This window comes from Lissotriton helveticus, chromosome 12, assembly GCF_964261635.1.
Source record: "Lissotriton helveticus chromosome 12, aLisHel1.1, whole genome shotgun sequence".
Taxonomy (NCBI): domain Eukaryota; kingdom Metazoa; phylum Chordata; class Amphibia; order Caudata; family Salamandridae; genus Lissotriton; species Lissotriton helveticus.
The window spans coordinates 795,619,011-795,635,631 of NC_136073.1; the positions used below are offsets into that span (position 1 = coordinate 795,619,011).

Sequence of the window (16,621 nt, forward strand, 5' to 3'; positions counted from 1 at the left end):
CCGAATCCAGGTGTGTGTGCACATGTGTGCATGCACACCTATGCCATGTGACAGACAGACATGCCCTTAGGGCATGTCTGTGTGCCACATGGCACACATGCCTGTATTTGGGGTGCTAGAGGGTGTCAAAGTGACACCCCCTGCACCCTTGCTGAAATCGGTATTGCCCATAGGAACCAATGGGCAATACCGAATCGGTATTTACCGATTCGGTAAATACCGATTTTTACAGATTCGGTAATTCAATTATCGAATTTACCTACATCTCACTACTTCTATTTTACCGATTCATAAATACCGAATCTGTAAAATTCGGTATTTATGAATCGGTAAAATAGATTTACCTACATCTGGCCCTAGGACTCTACACCTCTAACTGTAGGTTCTGAGTGTGAGACTGAGGTATGCCTTGGATAGAATGTGTTCCATTTGGATGAATTTTGTCTTTTATTTGGAAGATCATATTCTTTTGTTATGTGGATGAATTTTGTCTTGTTCTTTTGTTTCTTTGGATGGATTTAGTCTTTCATTTGGAAAATCATATTCTTTTGTTTCTCTGTAAAAATGTTGTCTTTCATTTGGAAGATCATAATCTTTTGTTTCTTTGGATGAATTTTGTCTTTCATTTGGAAAATCATGTTCTTTTGTTTCTCTGGATGAATTGTGTCTTTCATTTGGAAGATCATGATCTTTTGTTTCTTTGGATGAATGTTGTCTTTCATTTGGAAAGTCATGTTCATTTGTTTCTTCACAGTAATCCTGCATGGCCCATGTTTTCAAATCAGCCCCTGGCAAGATCGGATTCATAGGAAAATGATCCAGAAGGGGGACATAAAAACTAGAGCTGATGCATGTAACAGGAATTTTTCCCTGTATGAATGACCAGCTCTTCCATAAATGGGCGCGCAACACCAAACTACTGAAAAACCCTGACTAGGGCGTGCTCTGTTAAGCAAATTGCTCTTGTTATGTATGGCTCAACAGCAAGTCACACTTACCCATAGGAACGCAATGAGAATTGGGCCATAGTTTTATAGCTTGTATTATAAACATAAAATCTCTTAAAAATGGAAAGTAAAGTTTAGCAGGGCCAACCACACACACAATCACAATTACCCCTCAACACAAATCTCTGAGAGTGGATATTCACGAGAGTACCATAAGCAGTACTACAGAAGTACGCTTTTATGTTCTAATACAGCCATTTGTGAATCAGCCCTGAAAAGTCTAACTCACTGTTGCTAACTGTACAAGAAGAGCATTCACAATGTTTTCTTATTGTACAAGTTTTTGGGCTCACAAGTAAAAGTAAGAAGGGGACATCAGGAATACTGTTTGAGGTACTGCAAAATACTGTTGAAAATAGGCTCTGATACCTTAGGAAATCATTGTTTTTCTACTGCTGAGAGCAACACAAAATGGCCTATAAACACACATTGATTCTCAGTCAGCAGCTTCCCAAAACAATATAAATTCCTCTAATTCAATTTCAACCCATTTTGACAGGTCTAAAGGAAACTCAACAGTCCCAGCAGCGCCTAGACGACTCATCATGCTAGCGGCGCTTCTCCAGCCACACAACAAAACTATAGCGGTGAGTGTCAATGAGACAGAAGACATTGGCGTAACGCTGTTGATGAAGATGTTTGCACCTTCGCTGCTAATCTCCATACTTGGACTAATAGGCAACGGGATCGTCCTTTGGTTCCTGTGCCTCCGGATCAAGAGGAACCCCTACACCGTCTACATCCTCAACTTAGCAGTAGCCGACTTTTGCCTCCTCGTTTACCTCATTGTCGCTCTCCTATACATTTTTGGAATCTCTGCAAGGTCGACCATTGCTTCCTCCAATAATGTCCTCCTGTTTTCCCTACGGCTTCTCTTTACATCAGACCACTACACCAGCCTGTTCCTTTTAACAGCCCTCAGCGTAGAGAGGTGTCTTTCAGTCCTGTGTCCCATATGGTACAAATGCAAGCGGCCAACACGACTATCCAGCATTGTATGCACACTGATGTGGGTTTGTGCAACCCTTTTCACCACAGCTGAGTGTTTCGCCTGTACAGAGGAGTTATACATTGCAAGAGTCCCACATTGCACGGCAGCGGTATTGTTTTTTACAATTTTAGCTTTTGGGATTGTGTTCCCACTCATGATTCTGCCAAGTGTGACTTTGATTGTCAAAATCAAAATGAGGTCTATGAGGCATCAGCCCACAACAGTGTATTGGGTTATCCTCCTCAATATTGTGGTCTTCTTGCTCACTATCTATCCCACAAGGGTCATAGGTCTGCTTTACTACTTCCGAGTTATCGCACAGCATGATTTTAACTTTTATGTAATTAGTTATGCTCATGTGCTTTGCACAGCCATGAACAGCAGTGCCAACCCATACATCTACTACTTAGTGGGGAGGATAAAACACAGGAAAGACAGAGGATGTGTTAAGGTGGCACTGCAAAGGGCCTTTAATGATGATGCTGATGCTCTGTGACAAGACATCGCACATGGTCCATGCATATCATAGACTATGGACCAAGCATTGTCCCAATCGTAACAGTACTCTTATAATGTGTAATAATCATACCTCATATTTCATTAGCAATATCATTTATGGGAGCATGCTATCCCTGTATAAAAACTTCCAATCTAATTCCCTTATTACAGTCAAGTTGTGAAGTCTCTAGTTACTCGTAAGACGAAAACGATGTAGTTGCTCAACTGTAATAAGTTATTATAGTTTTGATGTAAAATGCCCACTGCTGAAAGACTGGTTACAGTGCATGACTCCAGCTGCAATTTAAACAAGAAAATAGGAGAACTGGCTTTTCTTTCTTCTGATTTGTTTTTTTTTCTAAAATGAAGGTGATCAGCAGAAAGTCTATATTTATAGCAAGATGTTTATTTTTGTCCACACTATGGGTAACTATAGGATTCTCTGCATGTTTCTACACATTTTGAGCTGCAGCATTATTGTAATCTGATTTACATTATAGGAGGCCTGATGTAAGGTATGGTGGGCGGGGCACGGTCGTCATTGGGGGCAGCGGTTGCTACCTCTGTCTCCCTGGTTGGGCCCCTGTCTGCTATAGCCAGAGATCGCCGCCAACCATGCGGTGATCCCTAGATATGAAAAAAGAGGACATCAGACCATCCCCTCAAAATAGGGTGGGCTGTCTTATGCCCTTACTTTAATGGCCCACACTGCATCATGATGGCGGAATACGTTTTCTAATGGGTAAGCCATTACCACCGTTGGAAAATTGACTATCTGGCATCTTAAATTAGTGCAGGGGACCAAGAGTTTGGCGAACAAGTTATTCTGTCACCATTGTGATAAAGCACTGTGTCCACCAAAGTCTAAATCAGGCCCAATATTTTCAAGCACTGCACCTGCATTAATTAGTAGAAATGAATTATAACTTTGGAAACATTACAATTCCACCTGAGGCCGCCTGTAACAAAGGAAAAGTAGCTCCTGACACATTTCTTTGTCTCACTACAGAGCATCAGAATTGACAAACTAGAGCACGGGGGCATTGAACACATTCACATCCAAAGCATTTCCTCTCCGATGGAAGCTATCCTGAATTATTCTATGTTTTGCTTGATTTATATGTCAATATAACGTTATTGCTTGTTTTATTGACACCATGAAAAGTGTTATCCACTCTTAGGATCTAACTTTGAAGCCATTGACAGTTGACAAATAATTATTTTATCTGAAGACCAGCTTTCATTGCATGTGATCCAATGTAGACCACCATTTGCATCAAAGAGAAGCATTCAAACATGTTAATTCCAGTATTAAAGTTCAATGATGTTCTATGTTGCTTTCAGTATCCTGCTTTTAGAGGTATTACAACAATATACCTACATTAGAAATACAATATATCCTTATTAGAGACAAATAAGACCTTAGTCGGACCCCCCAAATCCTTCCAGATTTTCAATACCGCCCAATGTTTGATACCAAACATAATCCTGATCAGAGAAATAATATACGAAATACACTGGCGCACAAGACTGTCCCTGGACAGACATCTTTCAGCCTTGCAAGCCTGTTGGTGCCTTACTGATCTAATGGAATAAACCCAGATCTGTTGACTGGGTGTGAGTGTTTGATTGGTTCAGATGCTCCGTCCATCACCACCCCCTTTTGTATTACTGACCTAACAGACTGCCAAGGTCCTCCACCGAACATGATCTCTTCAATCGGCATTTCTAACTCATTTTGCTTACCCATTACCACTGAAGACAAATTTCCATGATTCAAAGGAGTCCCTGAAGGCACATGGTATGTGCAGATCTGCCTTGTGACAAACCTCTGCTGATAATCCAGTCTCTGGAATCTCCTTGTAATTGCCAATATCCTGCTAATTGCTGAACTTGCTACTTTTAACTCCTTATGCAATCTCCTATTACTTGAAAAGTACACTGAAGCGATCTTTAGTTTCATTTGGAGATCCTAAATACTGTCATTAGATGGAAGCCCAAGTTATGCGGCAAGTTTAAATTATGTAGAAAGAAAAGAAATTACCCCACACTTTCTGTGGCTGTACTATTTTGATCCAGAAACAACTTTCTTGTATTTTAATCAGACAATTATATTGAAAATGATGTAGCAAACTAGTTGACAAATGTCTTAACCCAAAAAATATGTGGTAAGCCCTGAAGCCAGAGAATCACATAAATCCTCAGGCCATCACCAATATTTTATAAACATTTTACTCACAAAAGATTAAACCAAAACATTCTAATTCCAATTAGCGCCCTTTGTTATCAGCCTTTTGGAGAGAACAGCTATTTTCATGCTAATTACCCTAAAATGAACATGTAATAGGAAAAATACAGAATATGAAACATGTTTAAAATGATCCTTTATGAAAACCCTAAGTTTTGTGGCATTTACAAACAAACTGGTTAACAATTTACAAACGTATTGTTATAGAGAATAGCCATGCTTAGAAAGAGCTGCTGTCTAGCACAATGTCAGAAATCTCTGTTGTCATAACCAATGACTTTAAACCCCAGTCACCAAATAAAGGGGTAATATGTGGTTTTATTTCATTTGTGTTTTAAGTTATGCAATTATTTTTCTGGATTAATTTAGTTGACAATATTCTTACATGGATGTTATTTGTATGTGAATGATTATGACTGGGGGCCTTAGATCTGGGCGGACAGGTTACTCCATCACAACGGTGGCGGATATCCCAGCCAACAAAATAGAAATCCCATCAGATATAATGGGATTTATATTTCCGCGGATGGGATATCCATCACCATTGTGATGTAGTAACCAGTCCGCCAAGATCTAAATCAAGCCCTAACTCTTTTACATTACAATTATACTTTTAAGACCATATTGTGCCGACACTTTGTGCCATTCAGAATCTCATGCTCATTACCTCATACATGTATGTTATGTATGTTTCTCATAGTGTATTCCCATGCAAAACTTTGATAGTGGAAAACTTGGGAAAAGTCCATTCATATGTTTGTTACCAACTGCACTAGTATAAGCAACCTTCAGCTTTTAGCAACTGGGGTTGAGAACATCTGACGCAGGGTGGGGAACTGTGACAGACCAACAAGTAATTGGTCAGTAATTCAGAATATTAACAAAACATGGACTGCACTTACCCGTTAGCCAGAGGAAATGTGTAATGAATTGCTGTAAATTTCTAAAAATCGACAGAGACTGTAATGCATGCTTCAACTAGCCCCTCACTATACTAAGTATTGTGTCCTTGTTTACATTTCTAATATTTGCTTGTGGTAATGTGTTACCTATAATTACTATAACCAAATGTCATTTTATACTCCCCAGATAACTTTGTATTAAAGATCTTCAAACCTCTAATTGTGGTATTCCTTGACTTCTCAGAACTTAAATTGGTGCCCCAGAAAACAAACAACCGTCCAACTGTTTTTGTTAGTTCTGGGACAGTTTTGTTTCTGGCCCATCCCCTGTGACTTAGCCCATGGAGGGTCAGTAAAAGACTTGTCTGCTGTCCCAGCTCTGCAGGCCCGGGGCTATCAGCAACATGCAAGACAACTATTGTAAACAAAGTATCTGTAATACCTGATTTAACAACTTCTGTTCCATTTTTTTATTTATATTTTTTAGAAAGAAGATTTCATCTGTGCTCTAACACTTTTTCCACTGTGGAAGATGTGAAAAAATGACTTCAAGAATGAAATGCTGTTTCTATAAATGAAACCTGGTGAATGCATCTAAACAAAAACTGGCTGTCTATCACCTTTGGAATTACTTCTACTGGCTCTTCATTCTTGATTCTTTATTTAACTTATTTATTTTGGCCTAGTCCTCCAGAGCATGCTCTTGTTTTAAGGTTATTACCTTAAAAATTGAATATTTTTTCCTCCCATAGAATTCAATGCTCTCCTAGCACACGTTAAATTGAATTCTAAAAAATACTTAGCGCGTCTTGCTTCGTTTTCAAAAGCAGGCCCTAATGCCATAAAATGTAAATTTAGTTCACGCCAAAAGATTATTTTGACTTGTAAAAAATGAACATATTACGATTTCATATATAAAATTGAGTTACATGTTTCTGATGCTCATCATTGGCCATATGTCCAATACATATCCATGCCTACAGCTCATCCCTTTAAGGAATGCCTTCCCCACACTGTACTCTGGAATATTGAGTACGTGAATATCTTGGCACAATAATGTCATTGACAAAATATCGAAGGAGAAAATATTGAAAGGTAAGGCAAATTAGGGGGTATAGAATTATTATTCTTAAATGCACATATGTGAAACTTGAAGATATACATATCATCATGGTACCTAGATGTGGAGTTAGGCATAAAAAATCTGTACATATTTGCCTTTTGATATTTTGTCCCTCAATAGTCTGTCCACAGTATTAGTGTCCCAAGATATTCCGTAGTCAATATTCAGTTTCCAAAATCTTCACCACCTTATCCATTTCATTCCATATTCGCATTCTGAGCAACTAAGTAGCATTTCTTTCTTACAATTACATGAGAAATTTCCTCTTCCAGATCCCAGTATGGACCCCTTCACAAGGGGACTCAAATTTGTTACCCAATAGCAAACAAATGTTTCCTCCGGGATCGGAGTTCCAAACAATCAGGAGTTTAACACACCCAGAAATTGTTAGCTGTAATCAACTTTGCAGTCATATAATATTGCCCTGGTCATTTCCGCCAAGTTAAACCTACTAAAATGTACCAGAGGAAAATGTCTGAAAATGACAAGCACCTGCCTGTTTCAGTGCAGTAGGCAAAGAATTCTAAATGATGCCCTATTTGTGGACCCAGTACACATCACATGTCGCTATTAAAGGGTCGCTTCACATCTTTGCAGCCCACTTGTAGTTGGGATCTAAGAAGGTATTATTGATAAGATTCGTCCGCTCTTAGCTTCCCTAATGTGGCCATGTTTTTTTTTATTTACCCTTACCGATTATTAATAAATAACCCTTACCCTTCAGCTTCTTTACATAACTTACCTTTGGCGAAGTAATGTCAGGCAAAGCACTTGAGGAGATGTAGTGGTCTGGTAATGTAGTGAGGATAATGCAGGTGAGTGCTCCACCACTGTTGTCTTATAACTGCAATGCAAGTTGTGCACTGAAAATTGACTCTACTATAGCCTTATAGCCCGCCGTAGAGGGCTATACCGGTTATTAAAAGCCCTCTCCAGCGTTAAAGGCCCCGAGCCGAAGGCGAGGGCCTTTAACAAGGGAGAGGGACTTTAATAGCGGTATAGCCCATCTACGAAGGGCTATAAGGCATTAGAACATTCTGTCACTAGAGGATAGAATGTTCTAACAAAAATACAAAGCCTTTTGGAAGCGTGAAGGGATTGGAATCCCCTCAGGCTCCCTGAAGCGTTTGTTCACAGCCAGAGCTGTGAACAAAGAAACATTGGAATGTTGGAGCTCCAGCTTATACCAGCCATTATAAGCCCAGAGCACTCCAGTGTTTTCAATGAAGCTCCCAACATTCCAATGTTCTAATAACACTTAACTTCTTTTATTGTTCTCTTACCACTGAGATATATTAATTGGACAGAGACTTGAGGCCTGCATGTGACGGGTAGGTCAGTGCATCCGTTACATCACCGCTCTCCGCTCCACCTTATCAGTCTAACGGGTATTTAAACCCATGACCTTTGTGTTGAAGTAGATTTTGCAATAGAGATATTCACACCTTGAACAAACTGTGGCCTGCAGATCACACACACTCCCAGCAGATTACACCCACCCACATTGAGGCAGTAGCATATAAACACCCTGAGTTATCTGAGAGTGATTGCTGCAATGGACTTTAAAAGACTCTTGGCCATCTTACTGACATGTATGTAGCAGATAGATTGCCATGTGCGTATTGACCTGATGGTACCTTTCTGGCAGATTCAGATCTGGGTCAAATTGTACTACTAAAAAAGGTGCAACCTACCACATTACAGTCTTTAAATACCCAACAAGTTACCTACAAAGCTTTACTAAAGGAAATGATATGCAGTATTTATCCGTGGTTGTTCTTATGAGTTTTCCTTGCATCACCATTCCACCTTGGTACAGTATTAGTGTGGTATGAAACTCATTTCATCATCCACTGGAGAAGAAACAGTTCAATCAACCACAGTGCTTAATTTGAGCCGGTGGTTTCCGGTGCTCAGCACCGGCACTTAATTGTCAACACCGGCACTTGTGACAGCTGCCACATGATGGCGTTGTTTGTGTAATTTAAGGATGAGTAGAACAACAGTTATTTATTAATTCAATTTACAATGTAAACAAATACCTGCAGCTCAAGCCATTCTTATAGTACAGGAGGCCTCAAATACTCTGAATTATCACATTTTCAAACCTGCCTTTGGAGCTGGATATCTGTGCATGGGATATATGTCACAGTGCATGTGAGTTACGAAATATATAGTCAAGAAAAAACTAGAGTGACGTGGATTTATTCATTCGTGTGTTTTCAACAGAAAGTCGTTGGCCTAGTCACAGACTATATAGTGACGTGTTCATCATCATCATCAAAAACACTTTATTTGGTTTTTGCGAAGAAAACCATAAAAGTCAAACAAAGACACTTAAAAATATCTCCATCTGATACATAGTAAAACAGTGCAAAATAACCATCATGGGTTCAATATCACAGGGTTAAAAAGAAAACAAGCACTATATCAAGAACAAGAGAGTCCAAGTTGTGGAAAACACGTCGTCTGGGCACCGTAAAATACAGGATTAATCGTAAAAACGATATCAGGTACAGTGAAAACATCCGTCACAACCTCATAAAATACAAAATTATGGATGTAAACCATACTAAAAATGAATTTCTATTATCACAGTAGTGACGTGTTCCATTCCACTACTAGATAGTGTATTGATTTGTAATATCTTATTACAACAAGACACTATAATAAGTAACTCACATTGCTTCATGAATATCTGCACATCTTATCTGTAAAGTTAATAACTAACAATCTTTGTGACAGTCATACCATAAAAGAAGAAAACTTTGGCATTAAACGTTTATTTTCACAATTGTAATTCTAACCTTTAAGTCTTTCAAAACAGGGATCATTCATCAATTAATTTAAAGAAGAAACAAAACGAGGATATCAATAAAAATGTATATAAGCATATGTACTTAGTACATGTAAAAATAATCCAATAAAGAGATTCTGTTATGCTGTCTCACGTAGTTGGTGTATCCCGAGGAGTGATAGTGAAAGGGCATAATTTGAGTAGCTATTTTGAACACCGGTTTACAGGTCACATACTGAGTAGCTATTTTCAGCACATTGTTCATATGTCACACTCTGAATTGCTATTTTGGATATTGTTTTCATTTGCATAGTAATCAATTAGGTCTTTGAGCATGTTATTGTAGGGTGGTTCTCTGTTTCTCAGACTGCTACCCATATTAGCCAGGTTATAAGTCTGTGAGAGCATATCTTCAATATTAGTTGTCAATGCAGACCTCTATTGTATCATATTGTTACATTTTTAAGTCCACAATCAAAATGAAACATTGGAAGTGGTTATACGACACTTTGTGGTGCATTCGAGATTAAGGTCCTGGTTTAGAGTTTCTCTGTCACATACTTGACGGGTGGTCCGTCCTCCATATTCCAAGTTCTATAGGATATAATGGAATTGTAATACAGTGGATGGGATATACGTCACATTTGTGATGTATTAACCAGTCCACCAAACTCTAAATCAGCATGTACATACTTTGTGGTTTATGTTTCTATACGTTATTGCTGCCAAGAATGTTGTCTACTTTTCTGTATATTGTCTCTCTCCAACTTACTCCGCTAACATTCTCCCAAGAGCTGGTCGTCCGCTCACCGACCCGGACGTTGCATCATCTATGTTGGGAAATCTCAGAATCGAACCACCCTCTCTATTCTCCATCTCACTTATTAAAGTTTACACCCCTGAAGAAAGTCATTATTTGAATATGTGGTTTTACAAAATGGTGACCAAGATTACCACCTAGAAAGAGCCTTGCTGGAGGGAAGGGGAGTTTTCACACTGAATAAAGCACAGCACATGGAGCCTTTTCTCCGGTCCTAGGTATAGAGTCCGGGCAAGAACCTGAGGTTCATCTGTCATTTTCCTTTGCGCACTTGATTCTTGTTATAAAGTGTTTTATGGATGGGATGTGTTATTTGTCTTCATCTTTCACTTAGGCAAAGTGTTTCATAGTCAGTTCTCTGTCATGGTTCTAATGTCAAGTCAGTGGGCTTTAGCAGCAGCAGTGACTGTGCACTGCTTTGGTGGTGATTTTTCTTACAGCAATGAAGACCATTTCTTACTTCAATTGTGCTATATTTCCAAATCTCTCCAGTGGAAACTGATAAAGCAACTAGGGAATAACCTAGTAGTGCAATGTGTGAAATTATCAAGCCCATTGACTGACAACTCAGCAATGTTCATTAGTATTCCCAGTTAGAAATAAATAAATTACAGGCTCCTCAGGGTAACGCAGGACTGGTACAGCTAGGAAGCTATCGACACAATACTCCGCTCTGAACTGATGGCCTACCTGTAGTTTCCTGCCTGTCCGGTCGGCCCCACCCAACACGCACTTGTGGCATAGTGCCCAGTCTTTCCATCCATCCACAAAGTATACCTGGCACAATCACAATCTGCACACACCCAGGCTGACTCTCCCAGCTACCCTCCAAGCATCTAGCGGTGTTCGGTGGGAGGGTTCACTTTTTATATGACATTTTTTGCACCAAGACGTCTGATCCAGACATCCAGGAGCAAGCAATGGTCGAGATCAGCAGCATGAGCCTAACGTTTATCAAAACACTAGCTACTACACATAGTATAATGTAGCTTTTTCTACTAACTGAACTCTATGAAAAATGTGCACAGCTAACTTAAGGTGGTTCTTTTAAAAAGCAATTGAACCTTATTATGCATTTAGAAATGCACAGCAGCTGAACATAAATAAAACAAATATCCTAGTGCCAAGCCGCCGCCGGGGGCCTATATGAATGTGTCAGTCTGTAACCTAATTGGTGCTCATGTAAAGCGCTCTGCTACCTTCGGGTCTAGTACGCACTATATAAAAGTGCACACACAAAAAAAGTTAGGGGGAGGGGCGTGGCTAGCAGCCGATCGTGATGGCGGCGTAGCTGCTGAGCTCCGTGAGTGAAGCGCTCTTTCGCATTGATCCGTTCATTAATCCGTGATACAACGTGACCCCCGGGACGATAGCCAAGGTCCGGAACCGAGCGGGACAGTCCGGTGAGGTCGAGAGGCGCTCCGATGTAATGTACCGGAGGAGGTAGGCGGCGAGCTCTAAAGGCCTTCACATCAGCCCCAGACCGCGACCTGCCGCATTTCGAAAGCCGGGCGGAAGTGGGAGCAAACCGGGCACCGCGAAACCGGAAGGACCCCTGGTTTCGGCCGGAACGAGAGACGGCTGTCTCGAGAACCATCAGCGGCGGTGCACACACAGCGGCGGTGCGCTCTGTACTCCCAGGTGCTGCAGGGGGACTCGCCAGACTTGGAACCACGAACACAGACACTGGGCCCTAAGTAAGAAGTGATCACCAGTTGCCGCGACGATATCGCCAGGCGCCCCCCTCAGGCATCGACCCCCCTCGCCCCCTGCAACGAAGTAACACCAGTGGGGAAACGCGGCGGCGACTTCAGTAATCGCTCGCCCCCCACACGACGACCACCACTACTGCTGCTCACAGGCGGGGAGAACCAGGCTGGGAGAGCAAGGTGCACCGCTGCACTGACCACCCGCGCCAGCAGCTCCAGGTAACAGCGAAGGGAAGAGGCGAGCAGGCAAACACAGGGGCAAAGACGCAGAGTGAACGTTGCCAACAGTGGGAACCCCATTACATGATCCAGTGGCTACCACAGTGACGGGCTGGCAGACAGGCGGTGAGCGTAATAGAGGAGCGATCTGGAGCCTCCCCCCTCCTGCCTTTAGCCCCGTATGTATTACTCTAAGTACGGTGTCCCAACTGATGCCGATTCACGGCCGGACTAGGCTCCATTATTGACCGCAGTATTCCCATTGCAGCTAAATTATGAGTCCAGGCCAGCGCTTGGGGCAGAACACTGAGGCATTGCGCGCCCTCGATTGAGCAGGATCACCCATTGGGTGCTGCAGGAGTGCCAGTACAATACCAACCGCCCCACACCATTTTACATACGGATTCGGCTTTGCTCAATATCTCCCCCTACTCCAGCCTTGCCACTGCGGAACTTTTGGAAGAGGCACCATGGCGGGCAGAGGCCCGAGGAACCAATCAACGCAGGCTAAATTGGACAGATATGCGTATGATAAAAATAACTCGCAAGTGACGGAGGGACGTCCATCCACGGGGAAAACACCGGAAGGCGATGGCGCAAAAAAGGTCACGTTAGAAGACATAATGAAAACCCTATCGGCAGTTCAAACGCCGGTGGGGACGATCTCGACGGACGTTTCTCTGCTGCGGGCAGACTTCCACAAAATGACTGAACGGATTAAGGAAGTGGAAATAGTCACGAAGTCACTGGTGGAGGACACATCAGAATTGCAGAGAACAATGGCACAGATCGAGACAGAAAATAAGCACCTGAAGGACAAGCTGGACGATCAAGAAGGGCGATCAAGACGGAACAATGTGCGAATTCTTGGACTTCCTGAAACGGAAGGGAACCAGGCTATGGACTTATACGTAGAAGACTTGATCAAAACCAGACTGCAACCTAGGGGTTTATCCCATTTTTTCTCAGTTGAAAGGGCTCATAGAGTACCGGGTGGCAAACCTAAGCCAGGGGCGCCCCCAAGACCGGTACTGGCCAGATTGTTCAATTTTAGAGATAGGGACACAATCCTACAAACGGCAAGGACATCCCAGCCGATCCATGTGCACAACTCAACACTTGCCTTCTTCCCGGACTACACAGCAGAGGTGGCCCGCCGCAGAAGAAGTTTCATGGAGGTCAAAAAGGCGAGGAAGGCGCGTGAACTGCCCTATTCCATGTTATTTCCGGCCCGGCTCCGAGTAGTAGCCGACGGTAAAACACGGTTCTTCGACACTCCAGAATCGGCATACGACTGGTTGGAGGGTTGGCGGCAAGTAGGATCGCAACGGCGCACCAACAAGAATCACCGGCACCAGCAGGAGGCGGACCACGTTGGATCTCAAGAGCAAAGGCAAGAAGAGCTGAACCGCTCGCCGCAGACGGGAACAGTAGAACTTGAACGGCTTCATACTGTACTGATTACTGGAGATTGGACTGACTCTGGATTCTGGACTGAGGCGAGCGCGGGGGGGCAGGAAGGGCTGCAGCCTCTACGGACCTTGTACCCCGACAAGCAAGTACTAGGGTTGGGTTCGGGGAGAAGCACTCTGGTAAATGGGGAGGCGGGCGGTTCTATGTCCGTTAAGCAGGGAGGCAGTGAGGTGGGGAGGTTGGGAAGGGGAAGTTTTGGTTCATCAATGTTTATCTATTGTGGCAGGACTTGACAGCAGGCACACACTGAGAGCGCGAAGAGACGGCAGTTGCATCATGATCACGACGGGTGGGGCACACATAGCGGGCCCACGACTGCACCACAGACGCATTGATGTCAATACACGACAATGTCTCCGCAGAACTTTGTAGACCCATACTGGCGCGCAGCTCACAGGGTGAAGTCCATGGCGACGCGACATGAGAGACCCCTGTTCCACCCCTGAAGATCCTAACGTGGAATGTGAGAGGATTGGGCGATAAAATAAAAAGGGGTTTTGTACTGCAGGCCTTGAAAAGGCATAGCCCAACAGTAGTCCTTCTACAAGAGACACATCTCACAGGGAAGGCATGCCAAACGCTAGATAGACGAGGGTACAAGATGGCGGCACATGCTGAGTGTACTTCAGGCTCGAGGGGAACAGATATCCTGATCAAAAAAACCTCATTGTTTATACTGCTGCAGACTAAGACTGATGACCAGGGTCGCTTCGCAGCAATACAAGGACAATGGGAGGGCAAACTTCTAAACATAGTTTCAGTATACGTGCCTCCAGCACTGCAATCGGTGGCAATGCCGGCGCTAGGAGCATTTATCTTAACACTACCGGAAGGTGACCTTATTATAGGAGATGACTTCAACACAACTATAAACTCGGAAATAGACAGATTTCCAGCACAGCCACAAACATCGGGACCCTCCCGATTCCAGGGATTTATAGAGGCGATGGGGCTCATAGACGTTTGGTGACATACACACCCAGCAGCAAACCAATATACATACCACTCCACGGTACACAATAGCCTTTCGAGAATAGACTACTTCCTGATGGTGGGATCGAGGCTACAGAATGTCGAGGAGGTGGAAATCAAACCTAGGGGCATCTCAGATCACTCTCCAGTGTTACTGACTCTCTCTTGCAGGGAGAAATCTCGCAGGAAGATATACCCAATTTACCCTAATTAGCTAAAGATCCCCAGTATAAGAAAAGAACTCAACACGACTAAACATTATTTTGCAGAAAATACCACCTCTGTAGAATCCCCGTCCATCCTTTGGGAAGCTTACAAGACGGTCCTCCGGGGACAGGCTATAGCATCCATCACGGGGCATAAACGATCACAACAAAAAGAACTGGCGGAATTGGAGCTCGCCGTACACACGGCAAACATAGCACACATGGCGGATCCCTCCTTAAACTCTGCACATGACTTACAGCTGCAGCAACAGCGCTATAAGGACCACTTGCAGCACCGAACCATAGACTGCATCACTGCAACGACACACAAAATCTACGACGTGGGGGATAAAGCGGGGAAAATGTTGGCATGGTTGGATAACAAGGGGGGAGGACCCAGGGGGATACAACACTTGTACTCAAAGGCAGGCATACTACAGACCCATCCTGAGGAGATAGTAAACACACTGGCTGAACACTTTAAGGAAGTCTACACTCCAGTCCGGGAAGTACTAGAATCTGAAGCGCTCAACTCGCTTAGCCACATAGAAACCCATACCCTCCCACCCGGGGCGGTCACGGAACTAGAGGCAGACTTCACGACCGACGAGCTACAGTCGGCCATAGGGGCAGTACAATCTGGAAAAGCACTGGGCCCCAACGGGATCCCCATAGAATGGTACAAGCTCATGTCTGAAACACTAAGCGCGCCGCTGCTGGCAATGTATAACGACAGCCTAGGGTCAGCAATACTCGAGCTAGATCAACGTACGGCGACGATCTTGGCAATTCCTAAACCAGGTAAACCCCCAACTGATTGCACTTCTTACCGCCCGATATCACTTCTAAACGCGGAAGCCAAAATCTTGGCAAAAGTACTAGCAAACAGACTAATGCCCCAACTCCCCCAGCTGATCCACCCGGACCAATCAGGTTTCATGCCACACCGAAACACTGCTCTTAACCTCAGGCGGGTTCACGGAGTACTGGCGCGGGCTCCGATGCTTTCCGAACCAACAGTAATAATGTCACTAGACGCGAAAATGGCTTTCGACTTGGTGGAATGGCAGTACCGTTTTGCAGTCCTATCTCATATGGGCTTTGGCCCTAAATTTCAGGCATGGTTACGGCTCTTATACACTGAACCAGTGGCTCAGATAACTGCCAACGGCCACATATCGCATACTATACAACTGGCAAGGGGGACGCGCCAGGGCTGTCCGCTGTTGCCGTTGTTGTTCGCGTTGGCGCTGGAACCATTGACGACTCTAATTAGGGAGACACCGTTACTAAAAGGCATTAGCTGGACAGCAGGGTGGGAAGATCGTAGCTCACTCTACGCTGATGACATGCTGCTATACCTTACGGATCCTGACCATAGCATACCTGAGCTCCTTGAAATTTGCAATACGCACGGGAAAACATCAGGATAGACGATAAACTGGTCCAAGTCGGTTCTATACATTCTAAAAGGCCCAGATCCATCGCTCCCCGCCGATTGCCCGATCGTGATAACCAGGGATTCTTTTAAGTATTTAGGTATATACATCACTAGAGATGCGGCAGACTTCTTTGGTAAAAACCTGGCGCCCCCTCTGGAGCGACTGAAGCGCGAAGTCAAACACTGGGCGTCCTTGCCCCTAACACTGCTGGGGA

The 16,621-nt window shown here is 43.5% G+C and overlaps 2 protein-coding genes across 2 annotated transcripts in view; both read left to right on the forward strand.

Moving 5' to 3' along the window:
• LOC144799924 (C-C motif chemokine 25-like) overlaps positions 1–2,759 on the forward strand; it is a 70,884-nt gene extending 68,125 nt beyond the window's left edge. Inside the window, exon 6 of the mRNA XM_078671551.1 lies at positions 1,507–2,759. The gene's annotated coding sequence lies outside the window, so the exon portion shown is untranslated. The remainder of the gene's footprint in view (positions 1–1,506) is intronic.
• On the forward strand, positions 1,553–2,494 carry LOC144799923 (proto-oncogene Mas-like). The gene has a single exon (XM_078671548.1). The coding sequence runs from the start codon at positions 1,553–1,555 to the stop codon at positions 2,492–2,494; it is 942 nt and encodes a 313-aa protein (XP_078527674.1).
• Positions 2,760–16,621: the final 13,862 nt, after the last annotated feature.